This window comes from Leiobunum rupestre, chromosome 4, assembly GCF_980474605.1.
Source record: "Leiobunum rupestre chromosome 4, qqLeiRupe1.1.hap1, whole genome shotgun sequence".
In the NCBI taxonomy this organism is placed as follows: domain Eukaryota; kingdom Metazoa; phylum Arthropoda; class Arachnida; order Opiliones; family Sclerosomatidae; genus Leiobunum; species Leiobunum rupestre.
In genome coordinates this window covers 32909931-32921710 of record NC_143387.1, presented here as the reverse complement: position 1 = coordinate 32921710, position 11780 = coordinate 32909931, and the positions used below count along the sequence as shown (strand labels likewise).

Here is an 11780-nt window from a genome sequence, read left to right as displayed (position 1 = left end):
ATAATGTTATAATAATTTATTTTGGTTTCTAAAAGTGACTCAACAGATCCAAATTTGAAAATAAAAATTACTGCTAGCTTGTCAACAAATAAGGTATTTCAAATTCCCGCCAAATCGTTCAATATTGTAGATTTTCCTAAATGTGAAATAAGCCCTAAATTCTCTTAGCTTAGCCTTCATAAACGAAATTGTAAAGGGCATTGTTGAAGTAGTTCAATTTATATACAAATAAAAGCATTTAATCGTCAAATTAAGTTTGAGCGCGATCCTATAATTTGAATTGTTGGCGGGAAGTTTAATTTGTTTTAAAACTAGGATTAACGAGTGAAATTGGCTAATTTTTAGCTATTTATCTAAATTACACTCAAACCTAAGTTAAAATCGAAAAAAACTGCAATATTTTGAAAAATTTGAAGAAACATTAAATTGTCAATCGATTTGCCCCTTATCCAGTTTCCAGCATTCAGAGGAAAGTAGTCTGTGTTGTTAAAAATTAGACTAAACCCGAACTCGTATTTTGAACTTCTAAAAACGACAGAAGTCTTATAAACGTTTTACAAATAAATCTGTTGGATCCTCCAAAAATATTTTTTTTTCCGTTTTAGGCTTTTAACCAGATTTTTCAAATTTCAGTAATAGTTTCATTTCAAACAATTAAACAATGTGATTTATTTAGTTTTACATTCAATATTATTGATTTTAAAAAAGTTTTAACTTTTGAATTATTTTTATGTATTTAATCTTATTCGTTGCTTATTTTTTAACTAAATAATGTGATTATATTAGGAAAATTTAAAAGTTTAGATTATTATACCAAATTTGTTACCTGAAGCTAAATGCAACCAATTACGATGGTACTTTAATCCTTTGGTAGTTATAGCAAATAAGGAGTTGGTGGACTTAGAATTGTTCAAGATTTGTGGATGAAAATAAGCGACACATGATTTTTAAAGAAGTAAGAAAATGATAGGGGTATGTAGCCAGAATCATCGTAAATGGCATATAATTAAACGGCCCTATGTATTTAATTACTGGACCCTATATTGTTTATTTGATTGCATTTACTGACACTTTCCCTATAAAAAAGTAAAATATGCTTGATAAATTATAAATTTACCCCATAAAATACTGATGTCAAAAACTATTTAATTGAAGTAACTTCTTTAAAATAAATAATCATTAGTCCACTAAAAGAGCCGTGTTGCTTTTGGCTTTGTGTGTCATCACATTGAATAGCTGCTTGCATAGGGAGTGAAGACATTCAAATAATACAAAAGTCTCATAGAAAATTTCTTTTTAATTTTGAAGAACAATCCCACACAGTAACCAAGCTGTTTTTGGAACACAAAAAATTATCTATAATTACGAAACCTACACTAATATTTGTAATTTATTCAAATATCTATTTAACCTTTTAACTGGAATTCCATTAATCGTTTTTTATCTTGTTCAAATGTACTCGTATTTTAATAAAATATTAATAACGCGTCTTCTTTGTTTAAATTGACCAAAAAAAGGAAACAAAATTTGTAAAGGCAAACATTTATTACATATGTACAAAAATAAGTGTTACCAACATTAAAAACCTCTCATTTCAAAGATGATTTGAAGTATAACTATGCTTTAATAAGTACTGCTAGAAAGGCTCTTTGAGATTTCAGTGCTAGTGGATATTTTCTTTTCTTGCAACTTTATTTTTGAATTAGAAATAATCAAATTAATATTTACAAGTAATGTTTTCGAAAATTTTAAATGCCATTAGCCACTTATTCAAAAACTAGGTTTGATTTCACAGATTATTAAAGTGTTTTTATTTTACTAAGTCCTGCCAAATCAAAACCACTTTCATTGTAACTGTGCCAACCTAACTAAAGAAGTAAGTGTTACCACTCTCGCCACGTGGAGGCTGCATTTAAGGAGAGCAAAAAGAAAAAACCCACATTAAATTGATAATTTAATTAATTAGGATAAAAATCCCTACTATACTAAAATTAGTACAGTAGGGATTTTTTAGTAAGCCTAAATAAATTAATATCTTAAGGGGACGGACTTTTTTAATATTAAAATTAGATAAGTATGAACAGCTTGGTGTTTGGGGAAGAAATCAGTTATTTGTTTTTATCCATAACCAAAAATTATAAATAATAAACTTATATTTTTGCATATTAAATCATTTTATAACCTCGAATAATGTCCCTAAATAAACAGTTAACTGAAATTTATATTTATAAAAACTTTTGGCGGTAAAAAGTTCCTCTTAAAACAGGGAATTTTCATGCTAAAATAAATTAGTATATTATGTTAGACAATAAATATTCTTTACCAGTTAAAATTAGTTATAAGTTGGAAGCCACGGGGACGAGACCAGATGCAGGCTTGCGAGAAGCCACAGGGACGAGACCAGGGGCAGGCGCTAGCAAAGCAAGAATAGCCAGTGATGACCTGGACAAAAGAAGAGGAAAATCACTCTCAAGAAAAGAAAAACCAAGGGATGGCTCCAAAACCTTCCCGGAGGAATGTTTCTTGGCCAGAAAGGAATTCCCAAAAGCAGGAGAAGAGGATAGCTTTGAAGACTCCCCAGAGGAAGCCTTCTCAGCTGGGAAAAAAATCCCCTAGCACTAAAGCCCGGAGGAGGAGCCACCAAAGCCCAAGGAGAGGGGAAAGATGGAACAAAAGGTGCCGCAAACGCAAATGGCCCAGAAGGAGCCTGGGGGCCTGGCAAGCAACGCAGGGTGGGATTTCAAAGAATTGGTCCAGAAACTGCTGGACCCATTTACCGAAAAGTGATATTTATCCGTGGGTGTCGGACAAATTTCGCTATCGTCACTTAATGTTGCCAATACCGCTGGCATGACCCTTCCATTACAAGTAGGGAGCCATTGGTAAGGGAAACATCAATACAATCCCCGATGCCCTGCGAGCCAATGGAGCGAAGTTGGAAATTTCGGCTTGTCCCAAAAGAGAGCGAAGCAATGGTGCTATGAACACATTTCTCACTGTCAGAATGCCATGCCACAGAATCTTCACCATTACGGTAGAGATTCACAACCGCTGCATTGAACGCAACACCAGTTTTACCCTCAGCAAATTTCTTCAGTGAGAGAAGAACCGGTGGCCAGCACGAGTCCGCTTCATGCACCACTCTCCCGTAGGAATAGGAGTAAGAACCCCCATACGCTACTCAACGGGGAACAGCAAGGGGTCAAAGAAAAATCCCTCCGAAACTCTTTAGACAAAGAGCTAAAGAACCCCGATGCCTCATCTTGTTCCAATGCTTCGGGCTCCCAATATACAAAAAGGGCTACCGCCAGAAGGAACCTTTAGAGGATTTCTTCCAGGAGCCAAGCATTGAGGTGCAACACGGGGGCCGAAGATTGGACGAGATTTAGACATCTTACTAAAATATTGCCCAAAAATTACTCAAACTACAAAACTCACCGAATTCACAGTACTAAAACGAACCAAATCTCCGGATCAGACCAAGGAAATCTATAAAGGAAATAAGGAAACTTAAAAACTCATAAATAGCTGGACTCATGGCAACTACTTACCTGATTTATGCCATGATCTAAAAACCAAAGAAAATAATTTCAATAATCAAGTGAAAACACTTTACACATAGCTATTACTTATCTGATATAGGTCAGAGGCAAGTCAGTCTACTCCATGCTACCAGAGAGTGTAAAGTCGCTTCGCTACAGAGAGGCGCCTCTCTTTAAAAAATCCGTGGTACGATTTTATTCGCTGAGAATGTCCACAATTCCCGGGCGTTTGATGGCGCTAGTAGTATCTCCGGCACGCGCTAGATTAGAGTTTGAGAAGACGCAAAACAGGAAGAGTGTTTTTGGTATTTTTGCGAGTTTAATTTTTTTTGAAATGTCTTGTTCGGCTAAAAATTGTAAATCGAATAAAAAGGTAACCACGCGTCAGTCTTTTTTTTTTCAAGTTTCCAAGGGATAAAGACCGGTGAATACGCGTTTTAATTTACTAAGCCTATTCTAATACATTAACATTTCTTAAAACTTAACATTTTGCAGCCACCTGCAAAATGTTAACAGTGAAAACCTCCAAAATAAAACTACAGATTACTTACACTTTAACCACGTATTTTGCGGTCTTCATTTCACTGACGATTGTTTTATGAATATCAAAACCCAAAACAGGCTTACACCATTAGCTACACCTATTTTTTTTTTGGGAAATTCCAATGAAACCACGGTTTTCCCTAGGTAAACTGAAGGCAAAAACATATCCCGCCATGGTCTCTTACTGCCTAATGTTCATTTATAATTAATTCAAATAGTAGCAAATGAAAATGCACCTGAAGATCATGTTACAACTACAATCTGGTGTAAGGTAAACGCAGCACTACAAATGCCAAATTATGCCCTCAAAAATCAATTCAACGAAGAAAATGATAATTTATATAAAATATTCACAATGATGAACACTAGCTTTAAATGAAATTTTTTTTACAGTGGATAAAGTCAATTCCTATGAATTTAAACCCAGAACTATCTATTCAATTCTATTCCATTTAAATATATTTGTACTGAACATAATTATAGCCATTCAACTAAACATTTTGACAATAATGAAAACAATAACATTGAAGGTTTCGTAGACTTCGGTCCATATGGAAGGTCAAAATAGTACGCAAATCAGGCCCTAGTGTACATGGTGAATGACATAAAACTGAAATTCAAACCACCAATTGGTTACTTCCTCACAAAAGATACTTGTCCCGAACAGACTTTGAAGATATTGCTTCATGATTGCGTAACTCACCTAAAACGTATTGGCCTTATTGTCAAAGCTGTAGTCTGTGACCAAGGAACAGGCAATCAAAATTTGTTCAAAAGTATGGGGATATCAGTGGAAAAGCCATTCATTGAAATTGATCCTCCACATCTCTTGAAAAGTGTGAGGAACAATTTCAAACGGTATCCCATAATAGTGGAAGGCAATCGAGTTTCTTGGGCAGTCCTAGAACATTTTTTCAAAATAGACTAAGAAATTGGTAAGTTTCAAAGCACACATAAGCTGAAACGTAAACATATCAAGTTACCAGCATTTTCTAACATGAAAGTCAGTTTAGCTGCCCAAATTTGCAGTCAAAGTGTTTCTAATTCAAATGGCCTGTTCACTGGGATTAGGAGAGTTAACAATTGAAAGCACATACACAGCAGAGTTCCTCTTACACATGAACGGCCTTTTTGATTGCTGCAATAGCAGGACATTAAACAATGAAACACACTGTAAGAGAGCAATGACTGATCAATACATCCACATACCAATGCTGAAAGAAAAATTGGAAAGGTTTAATATATGGTAGCTTCAGAACTGTATAAGGACAATTCACTGACGATATTTAGAAATTTTCAAAGCCATTGAAAGTCCAAACCTTCTAAAAGAAAATGTTCTTAATTATATTTCAGAATATTTAATTCACCGCTGCTATTCAAAACACCAATGTTCTACCATGGTTTTGGTATATTTAATTAAGACTTGGCCAGCCCATAAAATATTCCACTTTAGATTCCACGAATTTCTTTTGATATATTAAAAAAGTATAGTTGTTAATATTGAAATGAAATAGGGAGGGATTTTTCTTGTACTTACTTTTTATATTTCTTACGAAATCAACTGTTTTACTTAAATAGTTAAAATAATTCAACATCACAGCTGACTGAGCTGAATTCAACTTTAACCTACTGAGAGCAAAATTTATTTTTCTTTGATAAGCAATTTTACAGTGCCATCGTGTGTCCGGGAATTCCAAACACTGTCGTCTGCTTCTTCAACGCTCTCATGGGGAAAAAACGTACCACGAAATTTTAACATTACGGGGATAGGAAGAGGCGCCTCTCTGTAGCGAAGCGACTTTACACTCTCTGATGCTACCATGACCTAAGCTTAGGCTTAGTGAAGTATAACTACGAAGACCTAGGCTTAGTGAAGAAAAACCACTAAGAATATATTGTAGAGCAGGCGCCCCTATAGAAAATCATTTAAATTATCAAGCTTTATTTAAAAAATACATATATGTTTATTTAAATTGGCCTAAAGAATACGAAATATAACCAAATTTGGCCTAAAGAATAGGAAGAAAAATGTGGTTACTCACCTCTTTATTGACCAGAATGCCGCTACGGGGTTATACGAGTTTCACGCTGATCACGTGGGGGCGTGAGAATAGCCTGTTAACTATTCTCACGTCCCCCGTGAGAATAGCCTGATGACTATTTTCACGCCCCCCGTGAGAATAGCCTGATGACTATTTTCACGCCCCCCGTGAGAATAGCCTGATGACTATTTTCACGGGGGACGTGAGAATAGACACTGCCTATTTTCAAATTTGAGCGCTCGCAATTTTTGCCCATCTCTGCTTACGACCAAAATTAAATAATATTACATCAAATTGTATGTAATATAATTTATTTTTGCTGTGAGCAAGTTAAGAATATATTTTTTAATCGTCTTCTTTTTTTCTGTGGCTTCGTTATCGTACTACATTTCTAAACTGATTCTTGTACAACGTTTAAAAGTGAAATCAGTAAACTATATATGTATACATTGGAATGTTCCAGGATAAATAGGCACCATACTGAAAACGCGTCTAGAGAAATGGGCTGGGCTTAAACTATATGGAAATTTTTAAAAATATTGGCTGGCGGCCATTGCGTGCGAAAATCTCAGCAGTAAACTACACCAGTTTCTAGGAGAATCATAAGAGCAACCATAGTCTTCTTAAAACACTCCATGTGTAGCAATATATAGTTTCCTGGTGAAGTATTAGAAACTTTTTTTTATGTTTAAACAGTTCCATAACTTGTAACCAGAACAAAAGCTTTTTACATACATATTTTTATTTTTATCTCAACTCTTAAAACTTCTACTTCAGCTACCCAATAATTAAAAAATATTTATTTTTTTCTTTCACTCAAGATACTTCCATAAATTTTTTTCTGGTATATATGGATTCTATTAGCGTTACAAAAACTTTGTACTAACGTGTTACGTTAACAATATAATATATACTTTAAAGGAACTAAACACTTTATACACTTCTGCAAAAGTAGAAGTGGCAAAAAAGTTAAGTACAGCATTAAGCATTAAAAGATCGACCATTAACTGGTCGCTCATTTTTTTGAGATTCCCCAATAAGAAACTGCGCCATAGCTTCCTCAACTTCAGTCACAGCAAGCATGACTTTAGCTTTTTCTTCCGGAAGTAAAGATGGTGCTAAATTTTTCAAACTATTGGTAAAACTTCCAGACATTATTATTATTACTACTACTACTTACTTGTAGACCATGAATTGGGCAACGCTTGTTCCAACTGATCTATTATACCTTGAAGTTCAAAATCCACTCTAGCCATTGTAGTCATAGGGGGAGGCAACCGCGGAAGACTAATATGTGACATGGTCCCGTAATTCACAGTAGAGTCGAACGAATGACTATTTGGAATATTTCGCGCAATTGAGTGCTTTGCATTTTCATGTGCTTTAAAATTATCATACAAACAATTGCCGCCAGCAGCAAATCCATTGTTTTCAACCACCGTATTGTTATTGCAATATGTACGGTTTAAGTTTGGTCCAAATTTTGGTCTAACTGATCCATGGCGTTCCAAATATGGAGTAGCATTTGAATCTTGGCCATCAATTCGATCAGTAAAAGAAACACCTCTGCAACTACGTCTTATTCTAATAGAAAAAAACTATTACATCAGAAACTAGCCCAATTCCAATTAAAGCACTGGAAAAAAGTTGCTGTAACTTAGAAGGCTTTAAATTAGGCCTGTGCGAGTACTCAAGTACTCGGCTTTTTTTGAGGTCAAGCACTCGCACTCAACCTAAAAAAAGTAATTGGACAATACTCGTTGCATATTCAGTTGCCCAATTATTCGAAAAAGCTACTCTCTAAACTCGTCAAGTATTGGTTTTTTCAATTCTCATTGCTTAAAAGAGGGGTTTTTACAACTTTTTGGGAGTCAATAACCGGTAACTTCTAAGTTGTGGAAACTGGTTCATTTAAATTAAAGGTGTAATTTTTGGCATTAAAAGTTACTTTATACTCCTTTTAAATTTAATTTCAATATTACTTGAATTAAACCAGATCCTAATAAAGTACTCGATAGCCTGACTCGTTAAAAAGTTACTCGAGGTTTTTTAGTTACTTGACTCGAATAAGATCCCTTAATCAAGTACTCGATTCTACTACAATATTACTCGACTCAAACACTATGACAAAAAATTTTATACTCTATAACCGACTCGATTGCCTAAAAACACTAATCGCACAGCCCTATTTTCCATTCTACACACCCTAGCTACATTAAATGCCAAAACAAAATTGAAAATAGACAAACCTATTAGAAGTGAAAGGACTTGGATTTGATATATCGTGACTTTTTCGACTGTTTTCTTGCAAACCCGATGTTAGCCTTTCAAGAACATCTAATTCAGATTGAAGTTTGACAAATGGAGACCATTCTTGAGGAGGAATGTATGGACGGCCTTCAATCGGGGTACTTTCGGTATATTTATGGAATTCATAATTTTTATTTGGAAGGGGCGGGGGTTTAGTGTTCATTGGTTCCAAAATCCCATCAGATATATACTGTCAAAAAACAACATTGACTTAATTGTTAAAGAATGAAAAATACAACAAAGACAAGTATATACTTGTAATAACTGCTTCAATCTTTTTATCTGAAGTTCCATTTGATGAGCGTGGTCTTCAAGCAGTTCCTGTCTAGCTAATAGAAAATCACGATGTCCTCCTTGAGCTTCCCAGCTGCTCCCTTGAGAAGAGCGACTCTCACCAGAGCTGCCATTATCCGAACGAGCGTGGAATTTTTCAATTTCCTTCGAAATTTGCTTGTTTTCATCTTCAAGACGAACTATGATACTCTGCAGCTCACGCTGTTGCTCACCAGAAAATGACACCTTGAATAAAGGCAGCAACATTTAATATATTACTTATATCTCGGATCATAATTATCGCAACCCTACAGGCGCTCTTGGAATGCTGTAATTAGATTCAAACTCTTTCCTTTCTGACAATGGCGTTGACTTTGAGCTGCTTGGAAGACTGCCACAGTTAATATTATTAACTAATGTTGATTCATCCCTTAAAAAATATGACCAAGGTCAGGTTGTTCTAGAGATAAAATTTTATACAATTCAAGAGTGGTTGCTCTTACGTTTCTGTCAGAGTAGCTGTGCTGGTAATAGGTAAATAGCTCCGTTTAGGCTTACTGCCAGGATTCAGCTTGTTTTTGAGAGCTTTCAGAAGAGTTTTTGTTTCTTGCCAAGATGTTGTCTTAAATGGTTTTTATTATTAATATGAGAAAAAATTAAAACAGATATTTGCTTACAGGCTGGCAAAATTCTCTCATGGGATGGGTTGTCTTGTGTCCCTTGCTCACTCTCCCATGAAAGAAACAGTTTTGACATATATCGAATTTCAAGCAATGTAAACAACAGTATCTGTAAAATGTAAATAATTGGATCAATATAACTGTAACACTCAATGTGCGAGAAATGATTTAATTACCACCAGAGAAAAAACCAGCTGCTTTTACGAAAATTATTACATTTAAGATATTATATTTAAGAACATTTAACCAAAATTACCTGACACCCACGATGGGATAGAGCTTGCAAACACTGCACCTAACAGGATGAATCACTGAAAAGCAATAAATGCATTATTAACGAGTTACATTACTTAAATTGAGTTATACAATACCTAATTCAGCCGCTCTCAACCTAATATACGTTGGTAACCAAACCAGAGTTTGAGGCTCAAGAAACAACCACTCAAGAAAACCAGCTTCTGATAAGCCACAGTTGTGTTTGCAACAACTTTCTAAAGCTGCGGGGACTAGATGACTGCCAAATGACAGTTTTTCACCCAAAAACTCTGGTATCTAAAATATGGATTTAATTTAATTTAACTATTTACTTATTACAAATAATAACTTACTTTAGCTAAAGTTTGAAGCACAAGAAAAATGTGTCTTTTTAAAATAAAATTTGTTTTGTCTATGAAGTGATGGCAAATAACTGAATAAAAAGAACTGGATAAATTCATGGAAATATTAGTTAATAATTACATTTACTTTACATTTATATTTATCCAGTAGTCGTCCAATGCAGAGTATACCTAGGGTCATTGTTGCATTTACTAAACGAACTCCTTCTTTCCTTTCACTTCATTTAGAGTGTTACATTAATTTTTAATCATTTATAAGGAAGATTTTCATACTTACATGTCAAACATATTTAGAAGAAGATTAAGTAACAATTCCGCATGTACCGCTGTTAGACCAGTACTAGCTGTATCAGTTTGTGCGAATTCACACAAACTAAAAAGTATGGTCTCCAGTTTAAAACAGTTTATGGTTTCTTCAATGCTAACAAACCGATATCCATGCTCAAGTAAAGCTTTATCAATAAGAGTCCAACGTATCATATTCACTGCAATATAACAAATGCCAATTGGTATTTAGTTATTTACATTTTTGTAAGTCATAATGAGAAATTACATTTTAAAGTGTTGATCATATATTTGAGTTTCTCCGCAGTTCTGTAAGCTGCGTATTTGATTGTATTAAACTTTTGTAAGCCCTCTAAAAGCCTTGTCATTTCGGGATGGTCCCATTGTGTTGATTCTTCCTTGTGACTAAAATCATTTGTTAGATAGACCAAATGATTTCATGATTTAAAATCAGATTAACTTACTTTATATAATACGGAATTCCATTACTACTTCTTGCCCTTTCCCAACCCTCCAACACTTCTCCTGTAAAAGTTTAAAATGGAATAAAATAAGGCTATTAACGTATGACAAATTAAATAAAACAAATTTGAGACAGTCATACACATACCATCTAAGGACTTAACAACCGCTGCCATTTTGATAGGATTTCAATTGTTACAGTACAATAATTTACATCTGTTTAATTTACTATGATTACACCTTTAAAAGAAAAAAAATAATGGGTGTGTAATTTAGAAATTTTAGCCAGGAAGTCCAAACTAACTGAAAAGGCTTAAAATATTATGTACCATTTTACTAAAGAGATGCTCCAACAAACTTAATTGATTAAAAAATATCAGTGTTAAAATAATAACAGTTCAAAAATCCCATAGATTATCCAAGGAGGATTAAAGGAACTTAGAGTAAGTTGGTTTAAATTAAAAAATCGTTGTGTAACTGTTTTCGGAAATTCTGAAAATCATAGCGGTGACGTCATCGATTTATGTTTAATTTATCCCATTGAGTTGGGAATATTAATCTAGAGATCCAATCAAATCTGCTCCCCGCGAATCAAGTTTTTGAAAAATACGAATGTGCCGTCTGCTCTAAAATGACGAGCAATCGTTATCATATGACCCGTGGCGCCATCCATTATTTTGAAGAAAAAAAAGCTTTTTGCTTGAAAACGCGTCTTATTTGAACGAATCATTGAGAGATAGACGGCGCCACGGGTAGAATGATAACGTTTTCTCGTCATTTGGGACGCCGATGGGAGCAGACGACAGTATTCTTATTTTTAAAAACTTGTTTCGCGAAATACTGAAATCCGACGTTTCGATTGGACCTCTAGATTAATATTCCCAACTCAATGATTTATCCAATCCGTTGCAGTGTTCCCAGATTTATAGCACCATAATTTCAATGGTTTTACTACTGTTACCATAGAAATCTCATAGGTAACTAGAATGCTGCCGTGTAACTGGCAAATGGGCCAAACGCCGTGGC

At 34.5% G+C, this 11780-nt stretch overlaps 1 protein-coding gene and 2 long non-coding RNA genes across 7 annotated transcripts; all 3 read right to left on the bottom strand.

Annotated features, from left to right (window-relative positions):
* Positions 1–1577: 1577 nt before the first annotated feature.
* Positions 1578–3996, bottom strand: LOC149947473 (uncharacterized). Of its 2 annotated transcripts, XR_016480416.1 has the most exons (5): positions 3630–3996; positions 3552–3568; positions 3439–3489; positions 2324–2442; positions 1578–1906 (listed from the first exon to the last, which is right to left on the bottom strand). It is a non-coding gene; the product is annotated as an uncharacterized LOC149947473 (long non-coding RNA). The 2 variants fall into 2 exon arrangements; XR_016480415.1 differs by having other exon boundaries at positions 3552–3886.
* Positions 3997–4073: 77 nt separating this feature from the next.
* LOC149947472 (uncharacterized) lies at positions 4074–6156 on the bottom strand. Of its 3 annotated transcripts, XR_016480390.1 has the most exons (7): positions 6128–6156; positions 5623–5997; positions 5482–5551; positions 5295–5407; positions 5069–5223; positions 4789–4986; positions 4074–4695 (listed from the first exon to the last, which is right to left on the bottom strand). It is a non-coding gene; the product is annotated as an uncharacterized LOC149947472 (long non-coding RNA). The 3 variants fall into 3 exon arrangements; XR_016480391.1 differs by having other exon boundaries at positions 4074–5009; XR_016480389.1 differs by having other exon boundaries at positions 4074–4986.
* An 885-nt stretch (positions 6157–7041) lies between these two features.
* Positions 7042–11185, bottom strand: LOC149947471 (dystrophin-like). Of its 2 annotated transcripts, XM_090172381.1 has the most exons (17): positions 11084–11185; positions 10903–10994; positions 10757–10817; positions 10561–10697; positions 10285–10492; positions 10140–10225; positions 9999–10078; positions 9762–9942; positions 9647–9701; positions 9388–9499; positions 9214–9332; positions 9023–9140; positions 8693–8956; positions 8377–8627; positions 7526–7711; positions 7308–7462; positions 7042–7245 (listed from the first exon to the last, which is right to left on the bottom strand). In XM_090172381.1, the coding sequence occupies exons 2-17, from the start codon at positions 10928–10930 to the stop codon at positions 7109–7111; spliced, it is 2178 nt and encodes a 725-aa protein (XP_090028507.1). In that variant the 5' UTR covers positions 10931–10994; positions 11084–11185; the 3' UTR covers positions 7042–7108. The 2 variants fall into 2 exon arrangements, with proteins under 2 accessions (XP_090028507.1, XP_090028506.1); XM_090172380.1 differs by having other exon boundaries at positions 7308–7711; positions 11084–11184.
* Between the last annotated feature and the right edge of the window lie 595 nt (positions 11186–11780).